Raw genomic sequence first — 14,336 nt, 5'->3', positions numbered from 1 at the left:
TCCACGGTTGCTGAAGCCGAGCCGGTCCCGGAATGAAGTTGATTTGGATCTGCAGCAGACCAATGGTCTTGGGGGAGCTATGGTCTTGGAGTCGCTTGAACTAAATAGGATGTTGTTGAGGGTGGTGTCGGTAGGGATCAATGGCAGCTCGGGTCGTGGACCGACCGTTTCGGATATAAGGGAGGTTTAGAAACCGTTTATCTGTAGTCTAGAATGGAAGGTTAGAAGGGTTAAGGCGAGGCAGAGACGTGGTGTGGGCTGTGGGCCGGCCTGTGGCCGTCTCCTGGATCGGCTGCATGCGTTCCCCGCCAGCCCTATCTGTAGCACCTGATTGGCTGGCGCATATCAACGGGCTCACGAAATTTATGAGTGCCCCTCATCCAGCACACGACCGGGACCCCGAAGGCAAGTGCGATTGAGGGGCAATAGTCTGTGTCAGGACGGAGGTACCGGTGCCCAATTTCGAGTCACCACCACACCACACCCTCACTATAATTTTTTCTCCCCTCCCCTCCTTCCTCTCCCTCTCCCTTTCCCTTGGGTCAAGCCATTCGCCGTCTCTAGGTCATCTTCGGGGTGACTCAAACCGTCTTCTGTCGAGTCTTGTCACTCGCCGAATTGTTTCTTGGTTTTAAGTCGTTGTTGCTGCAACAATTCTTCTAGACCCGGGGACCCCGCCGACGTACTAAACCCAGGAGCAAACATGGAGGCCAACAAGGATGGCGCAAAGGAGCAATCCAAGAGCGCCTTGAAGAAGGCTGAGAAGCAGGCCAAGATGGCTGCTGAGAAGGCTGCCAAGGCCGCCAGGCAGGCCAGTCTCCCTGCCGTGGGGGCCAAGAAGGCGGACGATATCATTGGTATCACGGTCAAGAAGGCTGAGAATTTCTCCCAATGGTACCAAGAGGTTGTCCTGAAGGCCGAGATGGTCGAGTACTACCAGGAGATTTCCGGCTTCTTCGTGCTGCGCCCGTTAACGATGCACATTTGGTCCACTATCCGCAAATGGTTCACCCACCACATTGAGGAGATGGGCGTCGAGGAGACGAGCTTCCCTATCTTCCTCTCCTCCAAGTCTCTTGAGAAGGAGAAGGACCACGTTGAAGGCTTTGCCCCTGAGCTTGCCTGGGTCACCAAGGCGTTAGTCAATCAACAACTCACGTGTCAATTCCAATGCTAATCTCCCCCCGTCTAGCGGCGATAAGGACCTAGAGGTTCCTGTAGCCATTCGTCCGACCTCCGAAGCCGTCATGTACCCTTACTACTCGAAGTGGATCCGGAGCCACCGCGATCTCCCCTTCCGATTGAACCAGTGGAACTCGGTCGTACGATGGGAGGCGAAACAGACGACCCCTTTCCTACGGACACGTGAGTTCCTGTGGCAGGAGGGCCACACGGCGCACCTGACGGAGCAGCTGGCTGGAAAGGAAGTGCTTGAGATTCTCGAGCTCTACGCGGGTATCTACGAGCAGCTGCTTGCCGTCCCCGTAGTGCGGGGCCACAAGACGGAGAACGAGAAGTTCGCGGGCGGATACTACACTACCACTGTAGAGGGATACATCCCTTCCAACGGTCGGGGTATCCAGGGCGGCACGTCCCACTGCCTTGGCCAGAACTTTAGCAAGATGTTCGACATCACTGTTGAGGACCCCGCCAACAAGGGCTCTCACCTGCACGTCTGGCAGAACTCGTGGGGTCTGTCCACTCGCGTCATTGGTGTCATGGTCATGGTCCACGGCGACGACAAGGGCCTCGTCCTGCCCCCTCGCGTGGCCAAGATCCAGTCCATCATTATCCCTGTTGGTATCAACAAGAACACAACTCCTGAAGCCAGGAAGAACCATGAGGACACGGTCGAGGATATTCGCCGGACGCTCAAGAAGGCGGGCGTTCGATGCGAGTCTGATTGGCGGGAGGGTTACACTCCTGCGTGGAAGTTTAATGACTGGGAGCTCAAGGGCATTCCCCTGCGGATTGAGTTCGGTCCCAAGGACGCAGCCAATGGGGTTATCAGCTTTGCCCGGAGAGACACTGGTGAGAAGGGCCAGATTCCCCTGGCCGAGGTTGCCACCAAGGTCCCCGAGCTCCTTGAGAAGATCCAGTCGGACATGTACAGCAAGGCCGAGAGTTCCTTCAGGGAACATCGCCTCAAGATCACCAAGTGGGACGAGGTTCTCCCCGCCCTGGACAACAAGAACGTTGTCCTCATCCCCTTCTGTCTCGACGGCAAGTGCGAGGACCGGATCAAGGAGCTCACCACCCGGGCCGAGGACACGTCCGATAAGCCCGAGCACCAGAAGCTTCCCGCCATGGGCATGAAGAGTCTCTGCATTCCCTTTGAGCAGCCCGAAGGTGTTGTCGCTGGCGAGACTGACTGCCTCAACCCCGAGTGCCAGGGTAAGGCCCAGAAGTGGGTCATGTTCGGACGAAGCTACTAGAGGCGAGCCAGCGGGCGTGAAGGAATGGGAAAGGAGGGAGCGGTGGCGTGGTTTTGCTTTTGGCTGGGGGCAAAGGGCGCTCTTGGCTGGGGTGTTATGATACTCTCATCTTTGTTTACGTAGCCTAGGTAGTCCATGGTGTTGAAGGTCATTTGGAAGATTTCTAGATAGACGACATCATAAACAGTCTTCCATAGTCTTTTGGTTCATGCCCCCTTACCTAGCACCAGGCGTACTTTTCGTTGAATAGCCACTCAACATTTTCGCGAGGATGGTCGCTGAAGGTATGCAGGCTAGCTATGCTACCCTTCAGGCGGACCTCGTACTTTGCCCCCAGGCTCTCTGCCGCACTTTTGACCTTCTCTTCCGGATTCCACATCTGCACCGAAGCGCACGCCCAGTCGGCCGCCTGCTTCCTCGCCACCGCCACAATGGCCGCCAGCGCCTCACGCAGCTGCCCGTCCTTTACGCCCTCCTCGACCACGAACCGCAGGATGTAGAGCGTGTTCTTGTCCGGCTGGTCGACGGTGCCGGAGAAGCTGCGCGCCCAGATGGCCCAGGCGCGGGCCCCCGAGGGCGTCGTGTACAGCGCGCCGTGGGCGGTCGGGCGGCGCGAGAAGAGCTGGTCGCACACGAAGCCCTCGCGGGCGAGGTGCCAGTGGATCTGGTCGAGGTCCGGGAGGATGGCGACGCGGATCCCTGGGGTTTGGCCCTCTGGAGGGTTGGCGATTTCTCGGCGGATGAGCTGCTCGTCGGCGGCGACCAAGGGGGGCAGGTCGTCAAAGTGGATGATCTGGAGGGCGTCTGGGGAGACAGGCTCGTCGGTGGAGGCGGTGAACTCGACGTGGTTGCTGGCGTGGGGGAGCCACCCTGCCTTGGAATAGAACTCGGGCCCGATGTCTGAGTAGAGAACCGAGAAGAGGGCATCACCCGCCGTTTCGCGCTCCATATTGTGCAGCGTATTGGCCAGCTCGCGCATCATGGCGGACGCGTACCCCCTGCCTCTGAACTCGGGGTCGGTGAAGACGCTGGCCACTCCATGCGCTGTGCCCTCTCGTATGCTCCCGTCCTCTGTCCTCACAAGGGCGCGCTTCTTGAGCGTCTCGCAGGATGACAGCACAGGGCGCGAGCCATTGGGTCCCTGGGCGGCGACGAAGCCCTGGGGGCCTTCGACCTCGGTGAGGATCCAGTTGGTAAGGCCGCCGTTGCGCGCGAGGGGGATCTCCAATTGTCGCTTCTCGCGCCCAATGTAGCCATCCAGGGTGAGGGCGGCGCCCCAAAGGGGATGAGAGCCCTCCCAGCAGCGAAGGCGCTCCTCTTCGGAGGGATTGGCGAGAATGACATGGGGGGTTGTAGAGGCCATGGTGTATGTGGATTCGCGTCAGCAGGTGGGTGTGGTGAGCTGGGGTTAATCAATTGGCTATCGCCTTCTAGAATCGGAGGTTGTATGGCACAGCCTAACGCCGAATATCGAGGCGACTGACTAGGAGATGAAATGTCGGGGAGAGTCTCAGAATGATACCCTAACGCCGAAACTCAAGGGACTGAGAAGTTCGAGGACAGGGTGAGTCACGAGTGTGTTTGCAGGGCTCACGCCTTGTGAGGTTATGGCGGTCCGACGGACGAGTAGTCACAGAGGCATGCAGACAAGCAGCAGAGTTAGGCTCAATTGACTCGATTGATGATGGTCCATGAAGTCGCCAGACCCCTCTTTTTTCTTCGGTGAGTCTGCCGATAACTCGGGGAGCCCCACGGGTCCACATCCAACTCCGAGTCCGGCGTGCACTGCACCGAGCGGCGAGAGGCCTTTCACAATCCGTGTAGAGTGCTGGAGTGCGTATGTAAAAGAAGGCGAGTTGGGGTCCAATCTCCAACTACCTACTACGTCACGTCGACCGCGTCCGCAGGATGGCCCTGATGGGCACGGACAGTGTTAGTGACGTGATGGTTCTGGAACCCGGAGGATATGAACATTAAGTTGGAAACGGCCTGTCATCCCGCCTTGATGCGCGTATACATACGTAGTAGCACTTAGTAATAGTACTAATGCTACTAGCGGTAAACACTAGGGGAGCCCCAGCCTCGGCGGCCTCAGCCACGCCAGTTTGTCTCGTGATGCCGGCGCCTTGGAGTTGCGAGAATTATTATTGAGGCGGGGGGGGGGGGTCTAGGGGTGAGTCCGTGACAAAGGCAGGGAAACTGCCAGAGCAACTGCCAGACCGACAGGACAGACTGCTGCAGTGCTGCCGCAGTGCTGCTGCCGTCCCCCAATTCCTAAATGACCTAATTCCCTCTTGGCCGGAGACGAGATATGGCCCATGGCCGACGTATCAGAGGTGCATCCGCCATTCTTCTATCTCTTGGAGCTCTTCGGCATCGCCGAACACCCTGCAGATGCTGGGACTGGGGCTGAGCCCTCCGCCCTGCAAGCCTCCGGTCCTGGCCAAACGCACACAAAACGACCAGAATGACGGTGAATGAACCGTCCCCAGTGCCACACGCTCGGCTCGGCAGTGGCTATTTGGAGCGATGTAACGTCGGAAATCACATCCGTGGTCAGCACAGCAAAGGGCACGGACTGGAACCTCTGCTGTGGCGCCCACCCACCCCATACGGAGGATATCCTGCAGGACACACAATATTCGGAGCAGTGGCGTAGAAACGAACACACACACACACACACACATGCCCGCTCGATGAGTACGAGTACTCTACCTGCTGGCTGCTTTGCACCGCAGGAGGCAAATGGTGATTCCAAAGCAGCCATGGAAGGCAAGCTCGATCGCCTCCAAGATGCGTAACGGCTTACAAATTGCACACCTTGATCACACCTTGATCACTGACGAATTCTCTTCGCCGCCTTTTTGCCGCCTGGCGATACTATGCAATGTTCTTCTGTCGTACATAGTACACAGACATAGTACTACGGGCATAGTAACAGCACTACTATAGCTCTCCGAAGTTAGTCGGCATGCTGGTGGGGATTGGTGCATAGGGCTGAGTGGAAGGTTGAAAGCACATCCAATATACGGGCGGGTAACCCTGGTGGTGGTGTCGAATCAGAGACCACGCCCTAGAGGCCTGCCATGCCATTCCATGTTGATCGCATCGGTAGGCCCGCCAGATGGCTATACTACTGACACTCTAACCCTGGAGGCGCATGTCTCGGACCCTTGGTGCCTTGGTGTGGATAGTATGACATGTCGAGACTGGATGCCGTTCCTGATCCCGCGACCAGGGTGAGTGAGGTAATGAGGTGACGGAGGTTACACAAGAAAGGCGGGAGAACATGCTCATGTGTCCAGCCTCCAACTAGACTCCGCCATGCCGCTAGGCACCGATATTCTCACCCATCCGGGAGGGTGGATCATTATTATTAGCTGTGTATATATGAGCATGAGAAGCTGCTGACACTGCCATACCTGGACGGACAATTGTTGGCCAAAGAAAGTCGTTACCAACTTACTTGCGAGTGATATATCCACTTTGGGTCACAGCAAAATTCCAAATCCTTCTCGGAGAAATTCAATCTACTAATAGAACGGACGAATATCCTCATTCAGGGGAAGAGCCGAGAATGTATGTCACTGGAAGGCCCACGTCTAAACTATCATCGGATCCATGTCTTTTCTGACGGAAACATCAACAGGGCCAGTTCAAGAAACATTGACCGCGGAGGAACATCGACATTTGCACTGGAAAATCGACCCCGTGCCACACGTTCCATGGTAGCCAAGGTCCGAACCGGATGCATAACTTGTAAGTGGCTTCACCGGCCTTTTCCGTGATCTCAAGCTGACTGGTGTAGGCAAGTAAGTGACCCCATATCGCGGACAGCTTCCCACCTTCCCGTCTTCTAAGGCTAAACGATCCGGGTATAGGAGGCGGCATGTAAAGTGCGACGAGAGCAAACCAGCATGCCAGAGATGCATCAAGTGGCGGGGGCATTGCGATGGGTATGAGCAGGGACGCGGCACGAAGAGCCTGCCCCCCGAGTCCATCAAGGATAATTCCAAGTCGCCGACACCCGATAGCGAGAAGGCCGAGGTTCCCAAATGGTACCCGTCATTAGCAACCGAGAGCAATAAGCTCCTAGGACAGTCATATGAAGTCTGCGTCTCCCGGGACCCGAGGAGACGAGAGGCCATGGCCGGGGGAGCAGGGGGCACAATTGCAGAGACTAGCAGCTTCGACGATGGCTTCTGGGAAGTGGTTGTCCCTCATCTCCTGCGACAGAAGGCGTCTGTCTGGTACGCGAACCTGGCGATCCACGCGCTCATCGACGCGAAACGGCCGAGTTGGGACGACGAAGGGGGCGACCACGCCGGGGCGTCATATCGCAGAGCGCTGAGGTACCATGGGTTGGCTCTGGGTCAGCTGCGGAAAGAGGCGATAAATCGAGGGAGTCTCCAGTCAGCCACATTGTGCTGCCTGTTCTTTGTCATCTTCGAGATGATGAACGGCGACCACGAGGCGGCGCAAGCGCACATGTTCAACGGATGCAAGATGATGGGCGAGCTTCAGCGTGACTCGCAAGGCCGATTACTACCGAGCTCCGAGATAGAGGGCCTGCTTCATATAGAGCTCCGCAAGGCGTTGCAGTTCGTCGGTCTGCAGGTCAGTGGGCCCGATGAGGATGTGCCTGGGAGAGCGACGGACGGATATGATGAGATGCTTGGGGATGACAGCGGGATATCTGTAGAGACCGGCGCTGAATGGTTTGATTTTGGATTCCAGTCAGTGGGAGACAGATGGTCATCACCGCCATGAGGTTGTGAACGGAAAGCCCACGGTGGAAGGAAGAGGGAACCTTAAGAAGGAATTGGGATGAATGTGCGCCCTTCCAGGTTCGATTTTGTTGCTGAGCCTCACCGGCGATGCAGCGCTGTAATTCAGGCGATGGCGGGGTCTCAGCGGGGATTGAGGGGTTCTGGACACGCGTGTTGAGGTATTCGTAGTGCCTGAAACAATTTAACTTCCAACTCCAACAATTCCTCCTCCTGGTACCAGGATCCCACAAGAATCCTAAATTGTACCTAGCCATCATGGCATTGCCCCTTCCCCCGGGGCTGGTCCCCTCTGAGGTCTCCTTCCTGTGCGAGATGGAGCTCATCACTGTCGTTCCCAGGCAAAAACTCGACACTATCCCCCTCCTCTCGGTAAGCTTCTAACGCGTAACTGTCGCGCATCCCTCCACCACCCGGCCATTCTAACACGGATCTCAGGGCGCTACGCCTGTTCTCCGCCCTCCTCGACGCGAGAATATCCCCCTCTGGCTTGCTCTCCTCCTCAAGAGGCAGCGCCGGGCCAACATTGTGCCCCCGCCATGGCTGCACCCCGACGCTCTGCGCGACATCATCCACCACGAAACCAAGATCGACCCCAAAGGATGGGCGCCGCCCCCGCTGCCGCCGACGAGGGCTGACGGCCGAGGCAACGCGATGAGGATAAATCCCAACGGGCCTGGCGACACCGTCTTGTCGCCTCCCTTCCTCCCCTCATGCACGTCCAGTGCCCCCTCAGGGGCCATTCCATACCACTGGTTCGAGCTCGCCGAGATGCTGCTCTCCCACGCGAGCGATGACATTGCCGCGGCGTCCGACGTCCGCGCGCTTCTGCGGGATCTCCAAGAGGTGCGCGCGGCAAAGATGAGGGCCATCCCCGCGCAGCTCGAGGCCGGTGTCGACGGCGTCATGAGCCTTCGGGGCGTCGGCGCCATGGAGCTGGCCGAGAGCAGGGGCCTGGTCACCGGGGTAGTCGAGGGCGTGCGCAAGATTGGTGCCAGCACCGAGGCGGCGCGCCGGGAGGAAGAGGAAGAGCGCGGAGACGACGATATGGATGAGGAACAGAGCGACGACGACATGGGGCTATGACGACGCTGAAGCATGTTTCTGGCCAAAAGTTTTCGATACTGGTCAAACAAGGTAATATGGTTGACAATCATATACTACACCCCCGGGTTCTAATCCAAAACGCCAGGTCTCCGAACACCAAAAGCCTCCCACCAGGGCCTCTCCGCCAAACGCCGAATTCAGACTCAGTAGCCGGGTTCAGACTCCCAATCAGTCCGCTCATCATCGCTTGTCTCGCCTGCCTCGCCTGCCTCGCCCACCTCGCCCACCTCACTTGCCGACGAATCTCGTCCAACGGAACTCTGATCCTCCCACCTCGCGTCCCACACGCTACCATCCCGCTTCACAGCCGTGTCTCCTCTCCAATAAGTTCCAGGTTTAACCGGAGTATCGGATACCCACGGGGGGATGTGGGGAGGTTTACGCGCAAACACTACTTTCCTTCTGGGGTTGAGGAGTTCGGCCAAGCCTCCACCCCCCGAGCTGTTTATGGGACTCTCGTCTATATGACTAACTCCCTCTGGACGGCCCGATAAGATCGAAGTCTGTGGGGATGCTGGGTTGTATTCCTCATTATGATCATGATCCGGGCGATACTCGGCCACTGGGCGAGAGCGAGCCTGTTCCCCGCGTTCAGGGTCATACTCGTCCACGCGGTTGTGGTCGGGAAGGTAGTCGGCCATGCTGCTTGGCTTAGCAACTGGTCGGGGCAGAATGATGGTTGTTTGGCGTCCCGTAAAGGTTTCTGTGATGGAGACGCCCTGTTCATGATTGGCAAAGTCTTTTGGAGTCGTGGTGGTGGTGGTGACATCGCCCCCAGATTTCAGAAACTCGTCGCCTGATGCTGTGCTCCCGCCGTCTGCCATCTCGGTCTGGTGGGCCTCGCCAAGAGAGTCCTCACCCCAAACACCTTCATAGTCGGGCGAATCGCTGCCTTCGCAAGGAGACATCTGCGAAGTTTTTGGCCCTTCATCGGACATATCGACGTCATGTTCTAGCCTTGAAGGAGGATCAGATCGGGCTTGGGTTTGCTCATTTGGTTCCTGGGGGATGTGCGCTGCCATTGCCTCGTGCGTCAAGCTCTTACTATCCACGGAAGCATCGAGGTCGCTATCGCTATTCCTGTTAGTATCCCTATTGGCATCCGAGTTGGTATCCTCATCGGCATCCTCGTCGCTCCACTGCTGGCCACTCTCACGAAAGTTTTCGAACATATCCTCAGAGAAAGAATTGCCGGGATAGAAGGGCTCCGCAAGGTTAGCGGGCTGGGTCGGACCTGTGGCCGTCTCGTTTTTGGCGTCTTTTCTGCCACTTTCTCTTGGTGATCTGGTTGCAGAGCCTTTCGTTCCCTTGGGGGCCTGGGCTTTCTTCTGTGGAGGTGAACTTAGCCCACTGTCCTCTTCTAGGCGCCGTCGTTTTTTAGTCAGTTTGTGGGCTTCTGCCACTTCTGTCTCTGCTTTCGAGGCTGGCACTGAGCCGCTGTCCACAGAGGAACCCGAGTCCTCGCTTTGAAATGTCAGTCTCGGTGAATTGGAGTGTGAGCTCGGGGGAGGCGTCATTTCTAGGCCTCCAATCGCCAGTTGGTCGGAGGATTGGGGTCGAGAGGAAGAGCCCGTAGGGGGAGTTTTGTTCTCCTTATTCGACGCATCGTCGACTTGGCCATTTGTCTCAGCCTGCTTCTGACCCCGCCGGCGGCGCTTTTGCGCTCGAAGTCTCTCCTGGACATCCAATTGAACGGCGTCTCGATAGGCAAGGTTAGGTAGGTTCTCAGGCAATGGCTCGGTCGCTCGGCCGCTGTGATTCAAGCCAGACATGAGAGGAGGGGCGCCCGCCATCTTCGACCTGGACCTGGTCTGCCGCAGTGGCACTGCGGACCGTTGAGATCTAGATGAACGTGCCATGGTGATATTTTGGAGCAGAGTGTTTTATAGCGTTGGAGATACACGGAGATGGCTGGTGGACGTACAAATGTGTCGTTTATCAGGATGAGGAAGAAGTCGGAAATTGAACAGATGACGCCAATGGGGGCATCAAACACTTTATTTGCACCCCCCCTCTACTGCCAGGGTGTCGGTGCCTTTGTATATTTGCATGCTCTGCAAACAAGGGCGAGTTTGTGGCAGAGTATTCTTTGTTGACATCTAGAGGGACAATGACCATCCCAGGACAACGCAGGTTGCCATGGCTGCTGTGTCAACGCACCGCTGCACAATGACCTTGGAATTCTATACCATATTTATAGCAGTTCCCGAATAAAATACTCAAACAATATAGAACTAAGCAAGTAAGAAATGGTAGTACAAGTTCAGACAATGATTCCGCTCCCAGTCCCCTCCTCCTTTGCCCTCCTTCTCCCCTCTAGTTTTTCTTTTTTTTAGTAATGCAAAATCACCACGGAAGGAACCGTCTCCTGATTCCAGTACTTGATCAGCGCAGCGAACTGATCCACTGCGTGGCCAAACATGAACCTGATAATTACCCAGACCATCGTGAGAGCCGGTTCGGCTAGACCCCGCTGGACGGCAAGGAGGCCGAGGATGAGAACCGTCAGGTCCAGCCAGCCCTGCCTGTGCTTTCTGGGATGCAGGTAACCACCTGTGATCTTCCTGTAGAGGCTGTTTAATACCCAGGGGAGCAAGTTGCATAGGAAGATTAGGTATCCCAGCCCGGCTGTCCATAGGGCGACTCGCACGGGGAGCGGGTAAGGGGGTCCGTCATCTGGCGGAGTGGGCTTCAAAATGTAGAGAACCATGATGCCTGTTGTTGTTTTTTTTGTGCGCGACGTAAGTGAGGTGGTCTGTTAGCTGTGTGCGCGTGGTAAGATGTAGTGTATGAGACGTGTCCTGGTGTTCTTCATAAGCATGTTCGCCGCCTTTGCTAGAACTGGCGCAGAGCTGAACAAGGGAAGCGGGGATATCGGACAATTATATGTCGACAGTGTTCAAACAAACATTTGCCCTACTGAGGAATCTTTAAGCTTTGTTGAATTATACAATCTCCGCGGCCCTGAATCATACTTTACTCTTTGTACTAGTGGCTGCTCGCAGGCGGGGTGATTCGCACACTTATTGTCAACGGTGAGGCCACTCACGAACCAGGGCAGTAAGGTAATGTCATGGTAGTGACTAACATGTAAAAAGGATTATCTGGTGATTTTAATATTTACTCCATGGGCTTGAACTCGATTCATCTTATGCCAAAAAAAAAAAAAAGAGGGTAGGCTTCCCTGATGATGGTCCAATTCTCTAATTAAGCTGAAACGACGATTTCACAGAGCCTTGCGGGAGTCTTATTGAAAGTAGAGTAGTAAGATTCAAATTATGTAGCGCACTAATGCTAGCTTTAGGTCCTCTAATTCCAAAACTTGGGCCTTTTGTGTATCGCTGACCCAATATACGCTATGTCAAGAGTGAAGATTCCCAAACGCCTAAATATCTAGTCATGAGCTCATGCATCCACAGTTCATCATCTCATCTTTTCGTCGCGCATCTCTGATGGCAGAATCGACTGCGTCATGCAGGTCGACATGGAAGAACGGACGGTCCACCCCATACGCGGCCGCCATTCCTGCTTTCTCGTTTGATGCGCCTCCGAGGGTGCTATCATCCGCGCCAGATCGCTTGCTGTTAGCTTCGGGATCCTGTGGTTGGCGCTTCTTATTCCCCGATAAGTCGGGGTCGAGGACAGCAGCAATGGTATACACCGGCTGCCAGCTGCTCAGACCCCCCTCATTGTGCGATGATGGGTAGCCGAAGCCAGAACTTGCCAGCGCGCGGCGGGTCCATCGATTGTGGACGTTGGCAAAGTGCAACTCTACTGCATCAGGCGAGCAGTAGCGGTCGAGTGTATTACGCAGATCGATCAATCCCTGGATCGATGTTACATCCATGTTGTTGACGGCCGCAAAGTCCAGTACAACTGCCCGCAGAAGTGGTAGATCTGCACCGTCCGTGTCGCCCTTGGTGCGTTTTGGCCCGGGGTCATTCCATAATCGATCCGACTCCTTTTCGTAATGCTCCTTTGAGGTACGTCTGGTATTCTCCGTGATGTACTTGATGAGTACCTGGACGTGCAGCGCCTGATTCGTGTAATTATATCCTTCGTTGAAGCGGTAGATGAAAACACCAGGGTAGGGAGTCTCCACCTTGATATCTGGGTTTGATGCGTCTCGTCGGTTCACAGGCATGAAGATATCTCTCTCCGAGGCTTGTCTCCGTTTGGTTGTCGGCCTGGGAGATGACGACCCGCGGTCCCACTGCTCACCCTCCTCTGCGGTATCCTCTGCAACCCTTCGAGCCCGGGCACGTCCCAAAAACTGCCCCTTTGTCCTAGCTAGACGGACAATCAGGAGAACAAAGGACAGCGCAGTGCCCGTGTAGATGGAGGTCTCGAGTGAATCAAAGATGGCAACAACAACGCCAATGACCCAGATGAAGAGCTCCAGCGGTGAAAGTTGCCAGTACTTGTAGAGATTCTTGGGAGGGGTGATGAGGTTGATCACGGCGTGGATAATGAGACCCGCCAAGGCAGCGTTGGGGATGTACTGGAAGACGACAGTGAGGACGTAGAGGGCAAGGACTAGAATGCCGGCGCTGAAGAGACCCGCCAATGGAGTCCTCACACCCGCCTTGGAGAGGACAGCTGAGGCGCCAAAGGAACCAGTGCAGACGTAGCCGCCGACAAAGGGGCTGAACATGTTGGCCGCTCCGAGGGCGACAATCTCCTGGGACGGGGTGATGGTATAATTATAAAGCCTGCCCATGGCCTTGGCGATGGCAATATGTTCGATGATGAGGATGATGCAGATGGCGGGAAGCTCGGGGAGAATCAACTTCATCAGCCTGGTATCTGGTGTAGGAACACCAGCCTGCTGGAACCCCGGCTCAATGTGGCCCACAATGCGGAAGGGGGAGTTGTCTATGCCATCGACGCGGTTCACAAGCCAACTAATCAGGGTGAATAGGAGCATGACAAAAGTCAAGCGTAGCGACGAAATGAAGGACCACATTCTCTTGTGCAACGGCTGGCGTCTCTCCATCATGGTGCAAAAGTCGCGGATGGCAAATAGCATCACGAGAGAGGTCAGGCCAATGGCCGCATCCACCTTTACATTGGGTAGGCCCTTCAACGTATTGATGATGACCTTGTAAGGAGATTCTCGCGTGTTGATACCCCGGATCCCCAAGCAGGTGGGGACCTGCGTGGACATGATGGTGATGCTGGCGGCAGTAACGAAGGCGGAGATGGGGATGTAGGGGATGAACTCGATGATCCAACCGAGGCGGAAGAGCCCAAAGAAGAGCATGACGGCGCCGGCAAGGATGCTAAGGGCATGGGCAATATCTTCGTTTTTATACTCCCCGGGTGCTTTCTCCTGGACGTGGCTGACGACCTGGCCAACAAGGAGAGATCCCACAGCTGTAGTCTGAGGAGAATGTCAGCCTACCGGTATCAAGGTGGGAATATTTACATCATGGAAGGTGCTCACGCCGATGACAATATCCTTGGATGTGCCAAACAACCAGTACAGGACAGCTCCGGTGAAGGAGGTGTATAGACCGTAGGCCGGGGTTAGCTGGGCCAGGACGGCATAGGCCATGGCCTGGGGAACAACGACCAAGCCAATGGTCAGGCCGGCAATAAAGTCGCCCACCAGCCATCGTCCGCAGTAGCGCCTAATCCATGACGAGGAAGGGAACAGGCTCTGGATGTAGTGGGAGGCACCGGCTCTTGTGGGGGCCAGCTCCTTGATCCATTCAGCAACGCTTGGCTCCTGCTCGAGATAGATGTCGGCAGGCTCGAGGATCTCGTATGCTCGCTTGTCGAGGTCGGCAGGCTGTCTGGAGAAGCGCTCGTTGACGTCGATGCCTAGGACCTTGCTGGTGATGAAGTTGCCGACCCGGGCGGACTTGGACGCGGACTTGGACGGGGTCGGGGTCGGGGTCGGGGTCGGCTGGTGGTGCTCCTGCGCTCCGGTCATGGTCACCGGGGTCGTTGTGGCAAGAGGAGGTGGGCTGGGCTAGGCGTAAGGATATCGAGGCTTGAACTG

General features: G+C 56.1%; 6 protein-coding genes across 6 annotated transcripts; 3 read left to right on the top strand and 3 right to left on the bottom strand.

Annotated features, from left to right (window-relative positions):
* Window positions 1-703: 703 nt before the first annotated feature.
* ACO1O0_003095 (proline--tRNA ligase) lies at window positions 704-2,435 on the top strand (the record flags this gene model as incomplete). Its single annotated transcript, XM_083192555.1, has 2 exons — window positions 704-1,137; window positions 1,193-2,435. The coding sequence occupies 2 exons, from the start codon at window positions 704-706 to the stop codon at window positions 2,433-2,435; spliced, it is 1,677 nt and encodes a 558-aa protein (XP_083051612.1).
* A 220-nt stretch (window positions 2,436-2,655) lies between these two features.
* ACO1O0_003094 (uncharacterized protein) lies at window positions 2,656-3,798 on the bottom strand (the record flags this gene model as incomplete). Its single annotated transcript, XM_083192554.1, has 1 exon — window positions 2,656-3,798. The coding sequence occupies one exon, from the start codon at window positions 3,796-3,798 to the stop codon at window positions 2,656-2,658; it is 1,143 nt and encodes a 380-aa protein (XP_083051611.1).
* Window positions 3,799-6,183: 2,385 nt separating this feature from the next.
* Window positions 6,184-7,205, top strand: ACO1O0_003093 (Zn(II)2Cys6 transcription factor domain-containing protein; the record flags this gene model as incomplete). The annotated part of the gene is made up of 2 exons (XM_083192553.1): window positions 6,184-6,194; window positions 6,317-7,205. 2 exons carry the CDS (start codon window positions 6,184-6,186, stop codon window positions 7,203-7,205), a joined length of 900 nt encoding a protein of 299 aa, XP_083051610.1.
* Window positions 7,206-7,480: 275 nt separating this feature from the next.
* Window positions 7,481-8,308, top strand: PSF2 (DNA replication protein PSF2; the record flags this gene model as incomplete). Its single annotated transcript, XM_083192552.1, has 2 exons — window positions 7,481-7,594; window positions 7,661-8,308. 2 exons carry the CDS (start codon window positions 7,481-7,483, stop codon window positions 8,306-8,308), a joined length of 762 nt encoding a protein of 253 aa, XP_083051609.1.
* Window positions 8,309-8,472: 164 nt separating this feature from the next.
* On the bottom strand, window positions 8,473-10,188 carry ACO1O0_003091 (uncharacterized protein; the record flags this gene model as incomplete). Its single annotated transcript, XM_083192551.1, has 2 exons — window positions 8,473-10,154; window positions 10,182-10,188. The coding sequence occupies 2 exons, from the start codon at window positions 10,186-10,188 to the stop codon at window positions 8,473-8,475; spliced, it is 1,689 nt and encodes a 562-aa protein (XP_083051608.1).
* A 1,538-nt stretch (window positions 10,189-11,726) lies between these two features.
* Window positions 11,727-14,267, bottom strand: ACO1O0_003090 (SLC26/SulP family anion transporter; the record flags this gene model as incomplete). The annotated part of the gene is made up of 2 exons (XM_083192550.1): window positions 11,727-13,712; window positions 13,758-14,267. 2 exons carry the CDS (start codon window positions 14,265-14,267, stop codon window positions 11,727-11,729), a joined length of 2,496 nt encoding a protein of 831 aa, XP_083051607.1.
* Between the last annotated feature and the right edge of the window lie 69 nt (window positions 14,268-14,336).

The sequence above is a fragment of the Amphichorda felina genome (assembly GCF_050947745.1).
Source record: "Amphichorda felina strain 45539 chromosome Unknown scaffold_3, whole genome shotgun sequence".
NCBI lineage: Eukaryota > Fungi > Ascomycota > Sordariomycetes > Hypocreales > Bionectriaceae > Amphichorda > Amphichorda felina.
This window is presented reverse-complemented; position numbering and strand designations above follow the sequence as displayed.